The sequence below is a fragment of the Salvelinus sp. IW2-2015 genome, linkage group LG17 (assembly GCF_002910315.2).
Source record: "Salvelinus sp. IW2-2015 linkage group LG17, ASM291031v2, whole genome shotgun sequence".
NCBI lineage: Eukaryota > Metazoa > Chordata > Actinopteri > Salmoniformes > Salmonidae > Salvelinus > Salvelinus sp. IW2-2015.
This window is the reverse complement of record NC_036857.1, coordinates 37,201,515-37,224,172: the sequence shown is the minus strand read 5'-3', so window position 1 is coordinate 37,224,172 and position 22,658 is coordinate 37,201,515. Positions and strand designations below refer to the sequence as shown.

The following is a 22,658-nucleotide window of genomic DNA, read 5'->3' as shown; positions in this document are numbered from 1 at the left end:
TTACCTCGCAATTAAATTATACTGTCAGCAGTTGTGTGGACATGAGGAAGGCTTAAAGTTAAGGGGTGTTATACGCACACCAATTATGTCTGGATGCTGCTATGTCCATAACACCAATGGCTCTCGAGAATGAATACAGTGTGGCTATGGAATGGATATATAGATATAGTATGAAACTTACTGCACACCAGCGCAAGAATCATGCGGAGGAGCTTGTATGGACAACGCATGCCGGCCCAGTTCTGCAACACAGAGCGAAAGAGGCAAGTCAAACACAGTCAGTTCCAAAGACCTGCATATTTACAGCTTACACAGTATCTCCACCATCTCTGTATTCTGTCAGGGATGTGTGTAGACCACAGAGCGATCAGAAATCCATTTCAATACAGGCAGGATGAGGATAGGCCTACTAGACAGAGAAATAATTATACACCTGGCTGGTCTCCATTTGGTGGTTTCACCTCGCTAACGATCTATTAATCAGGGTTAAGATACCTCAATGGAGGATGAGAATGGCCCAATGAAAAAGCATGTGTTCCTCCTGGGATAAAACGAAAGCCTTTTGCCTCACAATAACATATTTATTCCACAGGATGAAGAATTGCACAAATCACATCCCTCTTCATGTCCTCTGGGTCCTGGGAGAACCGGAGGGAGCAGCAGTGTTTTTCTCCATGCAGAGGAAGCCAGGCAGGCAGAGCTGAGCGCCTTGCAAGATTAAAGATACTAAAGAAAGTCAATAAAGTGGAGTCCTATAAACATGACTCTGCTCATGTGATTGATATGCCTGTGGGACGGCAGGGCCTCATAAAAGTGCAATAATATCACAAATAAGTGATGAGTGTTTTCCTTACTGAAGCAGGGTTTGTTTTACATGACTGTGCTCTCGATGGAGAGAAGTGTATCCTCCATTTTGACCGTCTCAATACCAAGCTTAGGGATTTGATTGAAGCTGCACCGCCACAGAGACAAGGGGATAATAGGGTGCTTGTGGTACAATATTCTGAAAGCTGAATATGTCAAATATATGTCAAAAGACGCCGTCCGCTCCGAAAAGAAGTGTCTGTTTTTAGACGTCTTCATTCTTACGAGCAATGCTCATCTCATTTCATCCTATTATTGTCTTTAGCTTGTCGCTCAATATATATATATWTTTTTTTACACTATAGGTAAAGACAGTTCGACATTATTTCTATACGCTCTCCTTGAAAGACTTGTATTCCACTTTCATACACGAACAAACTTCCATCACTAGCTTTTAGATTCGGAGATATCTCGGGAACGCACAGTAACTGTACTTGTGTGAGCCCTGTCGCTCAGGGAGAGGAATCTGATGAACACCACAAACATAAAAACATGAGTGACATATACACAAACGCAGGATGATTTAAGTTAGAGAATTGCACACAAACATAATTTAATGATAATGCACGCACACACCCCCACAACAAATACAACAGTTTACTATAGAATTCTATAGTACCTACTATAGAATTCTGTAGTAAACTGTAGAATCCTATACTCCACACTGTAGTATCCCTCGATCGTGTAGTGCTTACTATAGATTTTTGTAGTATACTGGAAAATCATATTCTACACACTGTAGTATCCCTCGATTGTGGGGATACTAGTGGAAGTAACACATCTAAGAAGTCATTTTGGTGGACTCTTGTTAATGTGTGTTATCTGACAAACAAGCAAACCTAATCCTCCAAGCTTTAATAAACTTAGCTTGTTCTTTATATCTGCCTCTGTACTGTTTCCCTTTAATGGGCCTAGAACCCGTGTCTAAAGTTTAGGTGTTACAATTGTAATAAACATGTTATACTTTTGCTTAGGTGTTGTCTGGTCCGTTGCATTGCTCAGAACTGTTGACCCAACTCAATAGGTGGCCTGCTACGAACATGTGTGTCTTATGTTCTGGCCGAGGTGTTTCTCTAATTAAACAGTAACTGGCGTAGTCTGGTAGTTGGGAAATTTTAGCTAACCCTAGTCAGCAGGTGTTTTTGATTTATTATTTGATTTATTAGGATCCCCATTAGCCGACGCCAAGGGCGACAGCTAGGCTTACTGGGTTCCGACACATAACAAAAAATACACCACCGTTCAAAAGTTTGGGGTCTCTTAGAAATGTCCTTGTTTTTGAAAGAAAAGCAATTTTTTTGTCCATTAAAATAACATCAAATTGATCAGAAATACAGTGTAGACATTGTTAATGTTGTAAATGACTATTGTAGCTGGAAACGGCTGATTTTTGATGGAATATCTACATAGGCGTACAGAGGCCCATTATCAGCAACCATCACTCCTGTGTTCCAATGGCACGTTGTGTTAGCTAATCCAAGTTTATCATTTTAAAAGGCTAATTGATCATTAGAAAACTCTTTTGCAATTATGTTAGCACAGTTGAAAACTTTTTCTGATTAAAGAAGCAATAAAACTGGCCTTCTTTAGACAAGTTGAGTATCTGGAACATCAGCATTTGTGGGTTTGATTACAGGCTCAAAATGGCCAGAAACAAAGCACTTTCTTCTGAAACTCGTCAGTCTATTCTTGTTCTGAGAAATGAAGGCTATTCCATGTGAGAAATTGACAAGAAACTGAAGATATCGTACAACGCTGTGTACTACTCCCTTCACAGAACAGCGCAAACTGGCACTAACCAGAATAGAAAGAGAAGTAGGAGGCCCCGATGCACAACTGAGCAAGAGTGTCTAGTCCTCAACAGGCAGCTTCATTAAACAGTACCCGCAAAACACCAGTCTCAACGCCAACAGTGAAGAGGCGACTCCGGGATGCTGGCCTTCTAGGCAGAGTTCCTCTGTCCAGTGTCTGTATTCTTTTGTCCATCTTAGTCTTTTCTTTTTATTGGCCAGTCTCAGATATGGCTTTTTCTTTGCAACTCTGCCTAAACAGTGGGTTAACTGCCTTGTTCAGGGGCAGAACGACAGATTTTTACCTTGTCAGCTCGGGGATTCGATCTTGCAACCTTTTGGTTACACGTCCAACACTCTAACCACTAGGCCACCTGCCTCCCCAATAATTGGCAACATCAAATTGTTTTGTGATGAATAAGCCATCTGATTCAATGAAAGATGGAGTTGAATGTCTTTCTGCCCATAATTTCATTTAAAGTACTCCAAAGTTTTTTTCCTCATATCATTGATCTTGGCTTCCTAATACAGTTTCTTCTTCTACTAGTCATGTCCGAAAAAACACTACACTAAATACTGCAGAGTACTAGAGTCATGTCATCGAAACACTAGTGAATACTAAAGTAAAGTCAACAAAAACATTACAGTGAATACTATAGTATATATACTACGGTCATGTCAGCAAAAAACACTACAGTAAATACTAATGTATACTACAGTCATGTCAGCAGTGCTTGACTTGGGATGAAAGAAGTCAGTCCATTAGACTACGTTCACCGAAATTCACAAATTACATTATGCTATAGAGACATCTGATTATCCACTTAAGGGTTCATACACATTTTCCATGAATGTAGCCTACATGAAAAAGTAGCATTATTGACACTAGAAGGCTGCTGTTTCTGATCCCATGTAGGCTTACCATCTCCTGCCGCTGTGCCCTTGATCAAGGCACTTAACCCCCCACAAAGTAGAACTGCACAGTTAGTCACATGTTGTCAACATGTGGTCAACTCTCCATCTGGAGAGCTCCTGGGTGTGCAGGCTTAGCTTTTGATCCAGCCCTGAAACACCCAAGACTGCTTATCAAAGTCCTGTTGAGCAGCTGATGTTTAGGCTACAATTTGGTTAGACCAGGGCTTGAACAAAAGCCTGTACACCCAGTAGCATCCTGGAGGATGGTTGCTACAGTTGATATAAAATATTGCGACATAAGAGTATTTGGTTTTCTTTGTAAAATTATTCCCTCATTCAATGAATCAGGGATCAAATGAATAAGGTTGACTACTTCAAAGCAAGGTACACTACATTCCCAAAAGTATGTGGACACCTTCTTGTCTAACATCTCACTACAAAATCATAGGCATTAATATGCAGTTGATGCAGTTGGTCCCCCCTTTGCTGCTATAACAGCCTCCACCCTTCTGGGAAGGCTTTCCAATAGATGTTGGAACATTGCATTTAGGCTCCCGAGTGGCGCAGCGGTCTAAGTGCAAGAGGCGTCACTACAGACCCTGGATCGATCCCGGGCTGTATCACAACCGGCCGTGATCGGGGGTCCCATAGGGCAGTGCACAATTTGCCCAGTGTTGTCCTGGTTAGGGTTTGGCCGGTGTAGGCTGTCATTGTAAATAAGAATTTGTTCTTAACTGACTTGCCTAGTTAAATAAAGTTGTAATTAATTAATTAAATTAAAATTGTTGCGAGGACTTGCTTCCATTCAGCCACAAGAGCATTAGTGAGATCGGGCACTGATGTTGGGCGATTAGGCCTTCCAATTAATCCCAAAGATGTTCGATGGGGTTGAGGTCAAGGCTCTGTGCAGACCAGTCAAGTTCTTCCACACTGATCTCGACAAACCATTTCTGTATGGACCTCGCTTTGTGCATTGGGGCATTGTCATGCTGAAACAGGAAAGGGCCTTTCCCAAACTGTTGCCACAAAGTTGGAAGCACAGAATCATCTAGAATGCCATTGTATGCTGTAGCGTTAAGATTTCCCTTCACTGGAACTAAGGGGCCTAGCCTGAACCAGGAAAAACAGCCCCAGACCATTATTCCTCCTCCACCAAACTTTACAGTTGGCACTATGCACTGGGGCAGGTAGCATTCTCCTGGCATCTGCCAAACCCAGATTCGTCTGTCGTACTGCCAGATGGTGAAGCGTGATTCATCACTCCAGAGAACCTGTTTCCACTTAGCTATTTAGTTAGTCTGTTGTCTGTCAGTATTTAATACCTGCTGCTGAAATGTCGCATTCTCTCTCCTCGGGCAATGGCACCTCGCACTGACGCACGCACACACACACACACACACACACACACACAGACCTACAGGTCATTCTGATAATGCCTGATATGTTGATTTGTAAGTGATTGTTAATCTTTCAAAGTGTGCCTTCATGAATTATATTAACAAAAATTATGAAGCTAATTTCCATGACCTTACAAACCCTCATTTCACAACTTGGAACAGCGCATTATGCACATTCGTTTTGGTGCATTTTCAATCGAACAGCCTACGATCACGCAGATTCACAGACTAGCGGCAAATAAACTTGAACAAACCGGAATCAGGAAATGAATGCCCACTCTCCATTGCTAGTCAATGCAGATCCCGCCATTCTGCTTTGAGCAACCTTTTTTGCCTCTGTGTGTGAATCTGGGCCGGTGATAGGGTACTTTATAGTGGAGCTGGAATGCCGGTAAGGCGCTCCGGACAGTTCTGGCCCAAGTCAAGCACTGCCTGTCCGCAAAAACTCTACAGTGAATTCTATAGTATACTACAGTCATGTCCGCAAAAACACTACAGTGAATACTATAGTTCAGTCCGCAAAAGCATTACAGTATAGTATATAAATATAGCAATAGCTCCAGTTAACTATAGTATTTTTATTTTTTTATTTTTTACATATGGGGCACACACCCACAACGCGGTGAATAAAATTGAAAGTTTTTCTCACTATCTTTGGATGAGTAGATTAAAAAAGTTTCCTATAAAATATAAGAGCAACATACATAAAAAGTAAATGCTGGGGAGGTGCAGATTTCTTGTTCAGTCTGAACTTTAACGAAGAGGCATTCGGACGATTTAACAGGAAATTACCTAGATCATTTTGATGGCCTTGACAGCAGTGAGTCAAAACCTCAGTTTAATCATCTCATCCACATAACCAATGATACAAGCCTTCAGACAGACAGGTGAGGTCCACTGGAGTAAAAAGACTTCCACCCCCTGAGACACAAACGAGTCAAAACTCACCCAAACATTTTGAAAACATCAGAAAAAACAACAAAAATCAAGAGTACAAGACGTAATAATGAGTCAACCAGTGTGTGACCAGTGGGTTAGTTTGCCGGGAACAGGGACCAAAGTTTAAACTCTTTGCTCTGTGGCTGCTGATGCATTTTGAGTTAGACTTTGTTGGCATGTCTTTTGCCCGTAGTAAAGGCCTACTCTACTTAAGAGTGATTCATCAGCTCTTACACAGCCTTGAGTCCTCTGACAGAATGTGATGAGACATCACACATCCAGACCCACTGATCCTGACTTTCACACACACACAAACACTGTGATCACACATTTGATGTTTTCTGTTGCAGGGACATTTGGCAGACCAGTCATCCAGAGAGTAGTGAGGAACAGATTTACTTTAATATTCCCATATGCATCGGATTTGGCTCTAAATAGAGAGGAAATAAGGATACATGACAAAGGAAAACAATGAATAACAGTTTAAGGGTGGAATAAAAACATCCTTTGTTGGAAAAATAGTGGAGAGTAGCTAAGGTCTATTCAAGTCAAGTCAATAGTCTATGCACGCACCCACTGCAGAGGGCCTTTCTGACAAGCTGTGATCATGGGGGTTCTGGAATATTTAATGGCGCTTATCCAAAAAAGCTATTCTTAGTCAGTTATAAAAAGTCCTTATCTCGTCATATTGATAGGGACCACAGGAGGCTGCTGATGGGAAGCACAGTGCATTATTATGGCTGAAACGGCGCAAACGGAATGGCATCAAATACATGGAAACCATGTGGTTGATACCATTCCACTCATTCCACTCCAGCTATTACTGCGAGCCCGTGCTCCCCAATTAAGGTGCCATCAACCTCCTGTGATAGGTACCCACTCTCTATCTGCACTCGAGGGCATGGAACACTTAGGAAAACTCATCGGTTCTATTGAAGATCCCACTCACACCTGCAGAGCTTCAGGATGACGGCAAGCACAGCAGTCTATCTAAACACATAAAAAAACAGGAGGATGTTGTGTGGAGGAGCTCTCTCCAAGGGGATGGCTCTGACATTTTGTCTCCATTGATACTGTTATCAAGCGTAACAATGGAGGCAATAATGACGGCAGTTACCATGACGACGTTGGCCAGATGCGCCGAGCACAGAGCATAGACCCCACCGGAGCCCCCCACCACTGGAGCACGCATGTCTGTGATGGACACCGTCAAGGAACCTGAAGAGAGAGAGAGAGATGGAGAGAGAAAGAGGGGAGGGAGAGAAGGAGACAGAGCAAGATGGCAGGAGATAGAGAAGACGTTCAGCAAGAGAGAAAGCATGAGTGAAAGAGGAACATGTTGGGGGAGGGAGAGAAAAAAAAAGAGAGGGTTAGGTTACTCATCAAACAGCAGTTTCAGTCACCTTTCTTCCAACATCCCCCAGAACCCAAAATAACACATCCCGTCTGTCTGTCTGGCATGAGTCGACCTGCCCTCTTTACACCCACATACTTTGGTTTTCTCTTCTGAGCTGCTGAACATGCTTACATTGTAGTGCAGGTCCCAGCACCACCACGAGGCCCATAAAATAGAACAGTCATGTTAAACAGAACAGACCATAGTCATAAAATGTCATTTTATATACTTAGACACATATCAAACTCATGGGCAGCTACAAAAACCACAATCTACACACTACACAGAGCCCATAAGAGGGATTCTTTATGATGTTGTCGAGCTATAATGCCATGATACTATGAAGTCCTCTTGATCCCATGCAGAATATACTGAAACTTTGAGCATTGGCTTTTGAAACATTCTCTGTCACAAATGACTGAAAGTGTTAAAGAAATAAGCAGAGTAGAATTGAATTAGATTTGTAATTTCTGTAGGATGCCAAAGAAAACTGTCAGTGAATGCCCAACACCAATGAATGACCTTATACAACATTTAATATGACAACAAAAGCCTAGTTTGACTACTCTGGAAGATAAATGTAATTGGGTTCCCAAAATAGACATGCTACTCGGACCAGTCAGCTGGATGATTTCATCAATTCCATATAAGACTGTCTGTATTCATGAGAAAAGTCTAATCAGAAATATGCATAGCATGGCTATGGGCCAATTCCTCTGCAAGACTGAACTTAAAACAATTGGTTAATTTAAGGTGGTTCAGATACTGGCAAACTAAATGATGGGGCAAACAGCTAATGTGGCCAGACAAAGACTGGAGTGGAAAAATGTTGAAGTATCTCTACAGTTTAACTATATTTATATGTAATTATATGGGTAGCAGGTACTGTCTAGTTGTGCAGGAAACAAATTGTCACAGCACTTACAGCAGGAATTTTCATGAAAACCTCCCTTCACTCTAATTATTGTCTCAAATTACACAGTGAAACTTAGGTGCTTTGTCGCAAATGTGTTTTCAAGTCTGAAACTGTGCAAGCCATAAAGATATAGCAATCATTCCACAACGTGTCACAATGTTGTTCTACTGACCCGCCAATGCAATCACCATGTAAATATAGTTTTAGTGATACTCTCTATGAAGTAGAAAATAATCTTAAGCAGTAAATTACAGTGGCAGTTGCTCACAAGGACACCATCAGCCATCGTTAAGTATGCAAATGAGCAGATAACAGAAATGAAAAAGGGCTGATTAAACAAAAGTTACTTTTTTAATTACAGCAGGGGTGTGCCGGCATTCTGATCTCAGATCTATAATACATGTTCCATTGGTATTCTGTGTGTGCGCGCAGAGAGACCACAGAGAGTTATAACAGCTCCTTAAAGAGCGACCTGTCAAGCCTATGGTGGTGATCATCATCTGATGACAGATGGTAATCAGAGTGCGTTTCCTGAGTCATTTATCCCCCCCGACACTCACACGTCCATTTTACATAGATTTATGGAAGATACAACGCTTGATGAAATGCGTGCAGCAGCTCAAGACTTGTACAGATCCATGGTGCCTCATTTTTAGTGGTTCCAAGAAATTGCAATTACACACGGAGTGGCATATGTGCTCTCTGATCTCTTTAAAGTCAAGAAAAAACTGAATTGGAGCAACTTTCACACAGACTAAGTTGACCAGATTTTTTAAATGAAAATCTGGGGGAAAAAATTGGGCTGCGGGAAAATTCTAAGACACATTTTTGCTTTTGTCCTTTCAAACAGTGTTATTAATTATTATACAGAAATGGATTCCCCCTCCACATTTTTCTTAGCCTACATTTAATAATTTCTGAATCCCTCAAGTTTGTAACCTATGCTGAAACAGTTTCTGGCAGTGGTTCATGTTGTGGTTACAATGTATTAATGATCAAACGTTCTCATAAAAGGTTTGCAGCTTCAAACGAGTTTGGAACAGGGATAGACAACATTTGTACATGTACAGTGCAATCGGAAAGTATTCAGACCCCTTGACTTTTTCAACATAGAGCCTTATTCTAAAATTGATTAAAATATTTTTTCCTCACCTCAATCTACACGCAATACCCCATAATGACAAAGGATTTTTTATTTTTATTTTTTTAAATAACTGAAATATCATATTTACATAACTATTCAGAGCCTTTACGCAGTACTTTATTGAAGCACCTTTGGCATCAATTACAGCCTCAAGTCTTCTTGGGTATGATGCTACAACCTTGGCACACCTGTATTTGGGGAGTTTCTCCCATTCTTCCCTGCAGATCCTCTCAAGCTCTGTCGGGTTGGATGGGGAGCGTTGCTGCACAGCTATTTTCAGGTTTCTCCAGAGATGTTCGATCGGGTTCAAGTCCGGGCACTGGATGGGCCACTCAAGGACATTCAGAGACTTGTCCCGAAGCCACTCCTTCGTTGTCTTTGCTGTGTGCTTAGGGTCGTTGTCCTGTTGGAAGTCAGTAGAACCGACGCCCCAGTCTGAGGTTCTGAGCGCTCTGGAGCAGGTTTTCATCAAGGATCGCTGTACTTTTCTCCTTTCATCTTTCCCTTGATCCTGACTAGTATCCCAGTCCCTGATGCTGAAAAACATCCCCACAGCATGATGCTGCCACCACCCTGCTTTACCGTAGAGATGGTGCCAGGTTTCCTCCAGACGTGACGCTTTGCATTCAGGCCAAAGAGTTCTAGCTTGGTTTCATCAGACCAGAGAATCTTGTTTCTCATGGTCTGAGAGTCCAAGCAGGCTGTCATGTGCCTTTACTGAGGAGTGGCTTCCGTCTGGCCACTCTACCATATAGGCCTGATTGGTGGAGTGCTGCAGAGATGGTTGTCCTTTTGGAAGGTTCTCCCATCTCCAAAGAGGAACTCTGTCAGAGTGACCATCGGCTTCTTGGTCACCTCCCTAACCAAGGCACTCCTTCAATTACTCAGTTGGCCAGGCGGCCAGCTCTGGGAAGACCCTTGGTGGTTCCAAACTTTTTCCATTTAAGAATGATGGAGGCCACTGTGTTCTTGGGGACCTTCAATGCTACATAATTGTTTTGGTACCCTTCCCCAGATCTGTGCCTCGACACAATCCTGTAAATCGGAGCTCTATGGACAATTCCTTCAACCTCATGGCTTGGTTTTTGGTCTAACATGCACTGTCAACTGTGGGACCATATATAGAGAGGTATGTGCCTTTCCAAATCATGTCCAATCAATTTAAAATGACCACAGGTGTAGAAACATCTCAATTATGATCAATGGAAACAGGATGCACCTCAGCTCAATTTCGAGTATCATAGCAAATGGTCTGAATACTTATATAAATAAGTTATTTGTTTTACATTTTTAATACATTTGCAAACATTTCTAAAAACCTGTTTTCGCTTTGTCATTATGGGGTCTTGTGTGTAGATGAGGATGAGATTTTTTTAAATCCATTTTAGAATAAGGCTCGAAATGGAACAAAATTTGGAAAAAGTCAGAGGGTCTGAATACTTTCCAAATGCACTGTAAATCCGTTTGACTATTGAAATATCAGCTGCGATTTAACTTCAGAGTTACTTTTTTCTTTCTGATTGCTAAATCAGGGACATTTCCGGGGAAGGCTCCCCAATAAAAATCGGGGACTGTCCACGGAAATCGGGGACGTAGGTCACCCTAACACAGACTACTCTCAGATGTTTTTAGGTCTTCCTCAAAGCCTAAAAAAATTAAGTCAATGTGATTCAATTATAACTCCAATACAGCATTTATTGAATGTGGAGATCTCTCCATAGACGGCCCCCCCCACTTTTTCAAGTTGAGACTAGCTGGAAGTGAAGCTTTGATGTTTATTTGAACTGCAAAAGTGAATTCACAGAACAAACGCATGCGTTTCCATGAAACACAGCACAGAGAGCAGTCTTCACGTTGTACTGCAGCTAAACTGGCATGCTGTCATAACATAATAGTGTTTATAGCGGCCAGAGCAGCCACAACGCCATGGCTACATCCCAGTAAGCAGCCACCTGATACTAGTCGCTGACGGGACACTCCATCTGTAGTTAAGTGGGGGGAGCAGGGAGAAAGGGAAGCAAAGGAGTCCGTAGGGATGACAGAAGTGTTTCACACGGCTCCCTCTTCGTGCTAGCACAGCTCTGGTTAAAAGGCTTCGGATATGAATATTAACGAGACGCCACCTCCACAACCACAGGCTCTTTAGAAGGGTTGCCAGAAGAAAGCCCTTAATGACCCCAAGACACAGACGCAAGCGCTTGGAGTTTGCCAAACGTCATTTAAATTATGATTGGAAGAAGGTACTCTGGTCAGATGAGACCGAAATTGAACGTTTTGGTCAGATACAGCATCAGCATGTTTGGCGTCGAAACAGAGATGCATACAAGGAGAGCACCTCATACCCACGGTGAAATATGGTGGTGGGTCAGTGATGTTTTGGGGCTGTTTTAATTCCAGAGGTCCAGGGGCACTGGTTAAGATTGATGGCATAATGAATTCCACCAAGTATCAGGCAATTTTGGCTGACAATCTGGTTGCCTCTGCCAGAAGGCTGGGACTTGGCCGTATGTGGACTTTCCAACAAGACAATGACCCAAAACATACCTCAAGATCCACACAGAAATGGTTCTGTGACAACAAAATCAATGTTCTGCCATGGCCATCTCAGTTGCCGGACCTCAATCCAATCGAAAACCTGTGGGTTGAGTTGAAGAGGGCAGTTGATAAGCGCAAACCCAAGAATGTGAAGGATCTTGAAAGGATCTGCATAGAGGAATGGTCCAAAATCCCTCCAAATGTGTTCCTTAACCTTGTCAAACATTACAGGAAAAGACTCCATGCTGTTATCCTTGCCAGAGGTGGTGGCACTAAGTACTAAATGAGGAGTGCCAATAATTATGAAACCTTGATTTTGGTGAAATGTATTTTGTATTAAATAATTGTATGATTTGGGTGGGTTCCATTGAAACATTAATAAAGTACAGTATTTCTCACATCTTGGTATTTTGAGTTTATCTCCATAATTATATTGTTTATATTTTTTTATGTATTGTTTGTGCATTGCCAGTCAGGGGTGCCAGTAATTTTGGAGCCCACTGTATATACACTCAGGGTCACATTTACAGTGGCTATAATCCTCTTGTGGGAGAACTGAACTGTCTCTGGTTCTGCCTGTCAAACTAAACCAAGCAGCACAGCAGTGATGTTAGCAGATTATGCCCCTAAGCAATGGCTAGCCATGCACATTTGAGTTATCATGGATAAGGTTCTGATGTGGGAAGGGGACACTGATCCAAGACCCGTGCTGAATGCCTAAGGCTACATTTCACTTGAGTCACTCGTGGCTCAACTGGCAGCTACAGAAGAGAACAAAAGAGAACAAAAGAAAAATCATTCTACTCTTAAGAGGGGAGAAAAACATGGAAAATCTAGCTGCCTCTGCATCCACCTCAGTGCTTTCAGAGCAAACATGCTTAGTGTTTTCAAAAGAATAGCTGCCATATTGAGTAGTTCTATAGCACAACAGGTTTAGTATTGTTGTCTCGTTACACATTTGAGGTGATTCTGGACAGATCATTTGGCTAACAGATGTAGGATTTTCAACCCATTTTGTTACATGACCCAAATGGTTAGGACAGGCAAGGACACCAATGGACTGATTGACCCAGAGCACTGACATGCACTGAGCAGCATTTCCTGATTGGTGAGTCAATAAGTGAATCAGGAAGGGACTCTGCAATGACAATTAGTGGTGATTTATTAATGTGATTCACACACTTCATGAGACAGTGCTCAGTGCTTCCATTCCTTTTAGGTTGATAGCCCACTGTGAAAGGAAGGATGGGCTTTTTATTTTGCCAGCGCTCTCAAGTCACAGAAAAGAGATGACCGTGTCTGATATCTGATCCCACATAATTTGCCATTACCCAGACTGCATATTTTTTTGAATATTTTTTGATAATCCTACATTGTGTCTACTTCTGAGAAATTACACTAGTTACATACAATAAATTAATACCAACAGTTCAAATGTACTTTGCCTCAGCTTTAAACCAAATTCAGGTGCTTTAAACCAAACTCAGAGGTCTGAAAGTCTACCTTTGAGAGCTCTTTTCAATAGAGGCTATTTCAATCCTATTAGTGAATTGTTAAGTTTGAGTTCTTCTTGCCCTATTTGTACATGCCCATCTAGCACATTTGGATCATTGTAAGTTGTGTGAACGTACGTTTTTGGTTTCCCATTGGTTCTGGGAAAGAAATCATACATTTCCTGACTGGTAAAACTGAACAAACGTTTTTATACGGAGCTAGCATGCCATGTTTTTTTTTTAAACTCATACAAAGCTGTTCATATCAGTCTATTCAAATAGACCTAATTTAGAAAGGAAACAAGCACTCATTAAGATCAGGTGTGCACAATTAGTGGGCTAACACACCTGAACACACTTGACAAGATAGGATAGAGAGAGTTTTGTTAACACTGTTTTTAATAACATTCTTAAAACATTCTTTAAATGTTACACATGTTTTTTTTCTGGAAAGTTTTCTTAATGTTCTGAAAATGTTTTAAAATAATATTGTTAGAATGTTCTCTGAACGTTATTAAAGTTGTAGTTTTTATTCATCCGCGCTGCCCTCAAACCAAGGCACTGTTTTTATTTATAGGCTGTTCCAACTTGTCAATTTCAAATGATTTTATAACAAGTTTTTATTTTCTAAAGAACAGTTTGAATTGCGGTGTGTTCAGCCTCCTCATTAATTCACATAAAAGTAGGAGTTTTTACATTTGGGGACAATTTTTTTTGGGGGGGGGGGATTTCTCATCCGGACAAAATTCCCCAAGCACTTCCCAATTGTTTGTGCAGTTCAAGTCTGCAGACATTTGCGCATCTCCCGTCAGAACAAGATCTGCACACACGTGTTCACATTTTCCGTCTGGTGCCCGCATCGCAGTCATTGTTGTTTTCATTACTAATAATAACTTTGGAAATGTGCGCATTTCTATCAAGTAAGTGCCTTATTACGTTATAATAGATTATGTATGTCATGTTATGTTGTTTCTACTGTAGTTCACTGTATGTATGGAGCATAATATATTTGTGTATATTCCTTATAACCGCGGACACGCGAGGTAACGTTACTAATTTCATAACCTTTGTGGTGTGTTATTCAATCGTGCTTATGTAGCTAGAACATTCTATTAGCTCTGTAAAACAATGCTAATTGCATCAGTGAAGTATTAGCTTGTGTTGTATTTTGAAGCTACCCTGTCCTTATGACTCCCAAGTGGCGCAGCGATCTAAGGCACTGCATCTCAGTGCTAGAGGCGTCACTACAGACCGCCTTGTTCGAATTCAGGCTGTATCACAACCGGCTGTGATTGGGAGTCCCACAGGGCAGCGCACAATTGGCCTAGCGTTGCCCGAGTTTGGGCGGTGTAGGTCGTCATTGTAAATAATAATTTATTCTTAAATGACTTTCCTAGTTAAATAAATACAAAATATATGACCATGGTTTGTTTTCGTTTGGCCTATTTAGCATAGCTCTGTTCTGCCCTGCCCCCTTGTGGAGCTCAACAGTTACTGTTTCTTACTGTTATGACACAAATTTGTGATTTTGCCAATGCAATATATTATTTTTTATAGCAGTGTTTATTATGTTACTTCTTTGTAATATTGTTTTATTGCTATATCCTGATACTGTATTCTTATTACTAATAATTCCTCTTTATTCTGTACTTTCAGAAACCAAACACACAAACAGTATTTGACAATATCAAAACTGGAGCTGGACATCTTTGGAGCTGAAGATTGAGGCCAGCTTTTGTGTGCCAGCGTCTCCTTAACAGTTTTACTGGACGAAAACACAGCAAGAAAACACATAGGCCAATAGGTAATAGTTGTCTATTTTATTGCAGTATTGGTGGTAGTTGGTTGAACAACAAAAATTAGCTTTACTGGAGGGAAAAAAACGGAATATGCATAACCCATATTTCATATTCATGCAGTGACTGAACAACAACTGTATTTCCACCCCCCACCTCTAAAGGCACAGTATCATGTCAAGTCACCTGTCAAGTCAGTCAGTAATTGGTGCAAATGTGCTCAATAGTGCTAGAGCATATGATACTCCCCAAAACATGTTGGGGAGGTGTGTCACAAGCTAAACACCTGTATTTTGTCAACTTCCTCTGCTTCCTTCCCCTGGTGCCAGACAGGAAGACTTTGCCATGCCTCTGTGTCCAACTACCTTGAGCAGCAGTTTGAGACACTTTTCAGGGAAAATGCCATGCAGTGAGGCGTAGGGGATTTTCTGCAGCAGGACGACCCCCAGTGGATGGGCGCCGAAGGGTGTGGTGCTTTTTGTAGGCGGCTCCCATTTTGGCTGTAGTGTTTCCAAGCACGTGAATGAAAGCGCGTTATTTGGTATTTTTCTCCGGTAAAGACAATAACGATTCTCCGTCTTAAATTTTAGCGTTTATTTGCGTATTAGGGTACCTACGGTTTGATTATAAACGTTGATTGACTTGTTTGGATAAGTTTATTGGTAACGTTTGGGATTAATTTTGTATGCATTTTGAAGGAGGGAAAACGAGTGGATTATTGACTGAAGCGCACCAGCTAAACTGAGTTTTTATGGATATAAAGAAGATGTTATCGAACAAAAGGACCATTTGTAATGTAACTGGGACCTTTTGGAGTGCCAACAGAAGAAGATCTTCAAAGGTAAGGCATATATTATATCGCTATTTCTTGACTTTCATGTTGCAACTCCCTGGTTGAAAATGATTTGTTATGCATTTGTGTGCTGGACGCTGTCCTCAGATAATCGCATGGTTTGCTTTCGCCGTAAAGCCTTTTTGAAATCTGACATGGCGGCTGGATTAACAACAAGTTAAGCTTTATTTTGATATATTGCACTTGTGATTTCATGAAAGTTTAATATTTATAGTAATTTAATTTGAATTTGGCGCTCTGCAATTTCACCGAATGTTGGCCAGGTGGGACGGTAGTGTCCCACTGATCCGCAACAAGTTAAATCACCTTTTTCCATACATGTTTCATTTTAAAACATTTATTTTACAAAGGAGTTGTTTAATCTAACTGCTTAACTATTTATCTGTACATGGAATTGTATGTTTTTTTCCTATTTTTTTCCTAATCTTTACAGGAAAATGCCACGGGGACTATCTGATGTGTAGAGACATTACACTGCAGCTAATGTAGTAGGAAAAGCTCTGTACATTTGCAAATACTGTACCAAATCATATGTGAAGAATGCAACAAAGATGCARAATCATCTGGCCAAGTGCATAAAGTTCCCTCAGCGCTCAATACAAGCAACCTCTGACAAAAGTCTCTCTACTTCTATTTGAGGTGAAAATGAGGAATCAGACACCTTATCGATAGCAACAGCTCATAGTTCTCCTGGAATCAGACGTTTTTTTGACTCAATGGAGGAACATAGTCAGAGAAATGCTGATGAATGTCTTGCTCGAGCTGTGTATGCAACTGGTTCACCTCTGATGCTCACAGGCAATGTGTATAGTTATAGATTTCTGAATGTTCTTCGCCCAGCATACACTCCTCCAACCATACATGCTTTATCTACTCATTTGCTGGATGCAGAGTTCCACAGAGCTCAAATGAAGGTCAAGCAAATTATAGAGAAAGCAGACTGTATTGCAATCATCTCTGATGGGTGGTCGAATGTTCGTGGGCAAGGAATAATTAACTACATCGCCACCCCTCAACCAGTATTCTACAAGAGCACAGACACAAGGGACAACAGACACACCGGTCTCTACATTGCAGATGAGCTGAAGGCAGTCATCAATGACCTTGGACCACAGAAGGTATTTGCACTGGTGACAGACAATGCTGCGAACATGAAGGCTGCTTGGTTTAAAGTGGAGGAGTCCTACCCTCACATCACACCCATTGGCTGTGCTGCTCATGCATTGAATCTGCTCCTCAAGGACATGGCACTGAAAACAATGGATACACTACAAGAGAGCCAAGGAAATGGTTAGGTTTGTGAAGGGTCATCAGGTTATAGCAGCAATCTACCTCACCAAGCACAGTGAGAAGAATAAGTGCACCACATTGAAGCTGCCCAGCAACACCCATTGGGGTGGTGTTGTCATCATGTTTGACAGTCTCCTGGAGGGGAAGGAGTCTCTCCAAGAAATAGCTGTATCACAGTCTGCCGATATGGACAGCCCCATCAAGAGGATCCTCCTGGATGAAGTATTTTGGGAGAGAGTGGTAAGCAGCCTGAAACTCCTGAAACCTATAGCAGTAGCCATTGCACGAATTGAGGGAATCAATGCCATCCTGTCTGATGTTCAGACTGCTTGCAGATGTAAGAGAAGAAATCCATGCTGCCCTGCCCAATTCACTGTTGCTCCATGCAGAGGAAACTGCAGTTCTGAAATGCATCAAAAGCGTGAAGACTTCTGCCTGAAGCCCATACATGCCACAGTGTACATGTTGGACCCCAAGTATGCTAGCAAGAGCATCCTGTCTGGTGCAGAGATCAACAAGGCCTATGGTGTCATCACTACCGTATCTCACCACCTTGGCCTGGATGAGGGCAAGGTTCTTGGCAGTCTGGCGAAGTACACATCCAAGCGCTGGCAGTCGTGCCAACATATCTCATCATCCACCTGGTGGAAGGGTCTTTGTGGATCTGAGGCTCTTTCTCCTGTGGCCTCCATCACCCTCCAAATCCCACCAACATCATCCGCCTCAGAGCGCAACTGGTCCTTGTTTGAGAACACACACACCAAAGCACGCAACAGGCTGACCAATACAAGGGTTGAAAAATTGGTGGCCATCCTGGCAAATTTGAGGCTTTTTGAGCATGATAACGAGACATCCTCAACAAAGTTGGAAAGTGACAGTGAAGATGAGGCCTCAGAGTCTGATGTTCAAGAGGTGGACATTGAGGAGGTCCAGGGAGAAGACATGGAAGCCTGAGAGGAAGACAACCAAAGCTTTAGTTTCTAGACTATCATTTCACAGATGTATGTTGAAAAAGTTTTTGGGAGATGTGATAGATCATTGGGGATCATTCAATATTCCCTTTCTTTTGTTGTTCAGTGAAATCATCCCATGTGAAGAGTCAACTCATTTAATTAAAGTTAAATAACTAAATAGATTTTTATTTTCTATTGGAAGGATTGAATTAATCATTTGCAACTATTTCTACTTATGATAACGTAAAAGGTTTATGTTTCTGTCTCCATATGATATGGTAAATATATCCAATGCAAAAAACATCTACATTTAAATGGTATTAATTTGCATATATTCCCGTTAATTCCCATATATTCCCGTTAATTCCCACGGAAGGTTTCCACCTCTGAATATTCCCCAAAATGTGCAACCCTCGTTGTCACCCATTTAGCGAGTTTCCCTCTCACTCCTGGCTCTCTCTTCTGTAGCTCCAAGGCATAGTGATTGGTCTCCTCTACTATGTATTCCACCAGCTCCTCTGTCAGAAACAACTTGAAGCACTCTGCCTCAGACGGAAATGGTAAGGGGCTTTGCACTCCAGACTGGGACTCATCAAAGCAAACAGCTGGGCCAGGAGGGATGAAATGGCTGGCGGCCTTCCAGCTACCACAAAACTCCTGTACTTCATCCACTGTCGGTCTGCCTCCATCACCACCAGCATCTTCAAAGGGACCTGGGACTTCGTCAGTGGACAAGGGGTCCTCAGATTCAGGGTTCTTAATGGCTACAAGGTTTGGGGGCAGCTCCTCACTGTCACTGTCAGAATCTGAATCCTGACTTTCATACTCAGACTCATTGTCAGAATTTTAAAAAATCTCCAGAATTTCCGCATTTATGAGTCATCTCCTTTTAAAAGACATTGCTAATGCTACAGCTTAGCTCACTAGTTACATACATAAACAACAACACTGAATGGCTCAGAGTGGGAGTGAGAGGTTACTTGATTGACTGCCTGCATGCCCCACTTGTATCAATAAATCACTATCAGAAAATGTTTTGTGTGGTAATTACTTATATATTTACTGTTTTATTCACATGTTTTCAAGTACTGGTGACACAACATGCATTCCAATTCTTGCATAGATTGTAATGACACGTGTGTAAAATACTTTTTTGAAGTTTGTACTGATTATGATGAGCTAAGCTATTTCCAGCTGTGTGTGGAGCCATGTTTGTTGACATACAGTGCATTCTGGGTTTCACGTAATCGTCTGTCGTACCAAAGATGTTATAACAAAATTAGGTGAGTAAAGGTTCACTCATTTTTCGAGAACTTCCAGAAGTGAATCGTGGGATGTGAACAATGGTAGACAACACACCCCGTTCAACATGCATACTATAAACAGACCAAACTCATCTAGTCTCCTCTTATCTTTAGTTTCTGTGAAAAAAACATGACGGCGTGCAGAAACTACCCATCGGCGGATTACTTTTGATTTCTAGAAAGTGTTTTACTCAATTATTTTTTATCAATGGTGAGCTCACATGTGATGTGATTAATTATAAATAGTAATTGCTATTAGCTAATTCATATTGTAGTTTCTGTCAGCCGAGAGTTATACAAATTCGACCGCTTGTGTTATATCCTGTTGGGGACCAGGGGTGCTATTTTCACTTTCGGTGAAAATCGTATGATTTTTTAACGGCCTCGTACTCAATTCTTGCTAGTACAATATGCATATTGTTATTACTATTGGATAGAAAACAACCTCTAGTTTCTAAAAACGTTTGCATTTTTTCTCTGAGTGGAACAGAAGTCATTTGGCAGCACTTTCCCTGAACAGGAAGTAGAATGCAAGATGTCTATGCTCGCTTCAACGCTCTGCCTATACATGGTCATGCCACCTATGACCCGAAACACACCTCATACGCCTTCCTCTGGGTGTCAAGAGGACGTCAGAGGAGAAATTTTGTGTTTATCTTGTTCTGACGTGAAATAAGACCTATTTCTTTGACGTGACCGTCCATTTCCGGAAGTCTGAAGTGCGCGACTTAGAAGAGAGATTGTGTTTTGTTTTGCTGCCGTTTCGGATGTCAACTATCTCCGGCTCGGATTTGATTTGATAAATGAGACCATATCATCGTAATGTATGTTTTTTCAATATAGTTTAATCAGATTATTTGAATTTTTTTCGGGAGTTTTGCCGTGTTCCGTTGTGTGACTTTGTTTACTTGGAGAGATCCGTGCCACTCGACTAGTACCCATGCTAAATGAAGTGGGAAAGGTACCATTCTGAATGGAATGAACGACTCATCTGGACTAAGGACATCTTGATCAACATTCTGATGAAAGATCAGCAAAAGTAAGACCCAATTTATAATGTTATTTCATATATCGGTCGTGCATGTGAACTGGTCGTGGGCGCCCAGCTGGTTCTGGCTGGCGTGGCTATGCTAATTTAGCGCTACATTTTGTTTTCGCTATAAAACATTTAATAAATCTGAAATATTGTCTGGAATCACAAGAATCCTGTCTTTCAATTGCTGCACAGTATGTATTTCTCAGATATGTTTTATGATGAGTAATTAGTTATTTGACGTTGGTGTCTGTAAATGTTATGGCTGCTTTCGGTGCAATTTCTGATTGTAGCTGAAATGTAATTTATGATTTATACCATAAATATGCACATTTTTCAAAAAAAACATATGCTATACAATAAATATGTTATCAGACTGTCATCTTATGAAGTTGTTTCTTGGTTAGTGGCTATATATATCTTTATTTGGTCGAATTAGTGATAGCTAGTGACGGAGTAAAAAACTGATGGAGTTAGAAAAGTGCTCTCTTTTGCTGACGTGGTTAGCTAATAGATTTACATATTTTGTCTTCCCTGTAAAACATTTTAAAAATCGGACATGTTGGCTTGATTCACAAGATGTGTACCTTTCATATGCTGTATTGGACTTGTTAATGTGTGAAAGTTAAATATTTCAAAAAAACATTTTTTTGAATTTCGCGCTCTGCCTTTTCAGTGGAATGTGGGAGGAGTTCCGCTAGCGGAACGGGGGAGTGAGACAGGATATCAATCTTTCCTCAGTTAGTGCTAGGACAAATGTAGGCTACATTTTTCCGGTTTGGATGATTGTGTTATGCTGTAGCTACTTCTGTGAATGTCTGAACAAAAATAAACTGGTCACATTCTGGACATAACTTTGTAAGGACTGTGTTTGTGCAAAATGTTTCTGAAAAAACAGTGTGGCCAGCTCAAATTCTGACTGTTGCATCAATCGAATCTGGACATTCTAAATAAGCGTTCTAATCACACCGGTTTGATCGTATGCTACAGGGACCACTGTATAATGATCACACCCGTGTGTTGGTACGTGTGAAAAGGTTCAAGGTTTTCTTAACATTCTCTGAACTATTTGAGAACATGACTTTAAATAGAACCATGAGGAAGCCCATAGGAAACATTATGATGAAGTACTGACATTCTCACAGAATAATGTTGTTTCTTAATGTTCTCTGAGCTGTGAGAATATTCCCAACGTCAGACCAGTTAAAGATTTAGAACTTTAGCAAAATTGAAATGAAATCATGTTTGAACTTTTAGGAAACGTTCTATGAAAGAAAATAACTTTTTTTTTGTCAAGTTCCTTAAATGTGATAATGTTCCAATGCCAAGCAACTACCCTGCACCATTCCCAGAAAGTTGTGGGAATGGTGCTCAGACCAGTATGTGCTAGCTGGGAGATCTATCCTGTATGTATTCAATCTCCTGGTCATCTAAGCAAGATGTGCTGTAGTCAGCACTGTCCCTCTCCAAAGGCTGCCTCGCCTTGCTAGTAAACTGGGGAAATGCCTGATCAGATTTATTTACCAATCAGAAATGGAGGGAGGGAGAGAGTGAGAGAAAGAGCAAGAGAGAAAGAAGGCGTGAGAGAGAGTAGGCCTACAGGAACAAATACTGTTAATGCAGAGAGGGCAAGAAACTTAAAAACCCGGCGAGGCCTTTCTATGTGTGTTTTCTCAAAGGGGTGGGGGTTTACCCACAGTAGGAGGAGTATCTAATGTTCCTCAGGTAAAGTGAAACTGACAGCCTCTAACGAGACACAGATGAATTAGTGTGCTTTTTACAGTGCAGCCGAGGAGGCAGCCACATTAAACGTGAGTAGGAGATCTTAATCGGCAACCGTGGCAATGTAAAATTAACACAAGTTTACTGCAATGGGGAAGGATCACAAGTGGTGCACATGACAGGACTGAGCTTAGGTCAGGAGGTCAACAACACATTGTTCTGTTACACTGGGATGAGCACATATGGAACACCTGTATCCCAAACCTAACCTTAAAGGAAAATACCCCTCCAAAACAATAATTTGGTATCTGTTTCATT

General features: G+C 41.3%; 1 protein-coding gene across 1 annotated transcript in view; it reads right to left on the bottom strand.

Annotated features, from left to right (window-relative positions):
* The window catches only part of LOC111977130 (rhomboid-related protein 1), a 53,238-nt gene that overhangs the window by 6,651 nt on the left and 23,929 nt on the right, over nucleotides 1-22,658 (bottom strand). The window contains exons 5-6 of the mRNA XM_024006448.2: nucleotides 7,023-7,123; nucleotides 182-242 (exon numbers count right to left, since the gene is read on the bottom strand). Coding sequence (XP_023862216.1) covers nucleotides 182-242; nucleotides 7,023-7,123 — 162 coding nt within the window. The remainder of the gene's footprint in view (nucleotides 1-181; nucleotides 243-7,022; nucleotides 7,124-22,658) is intronic.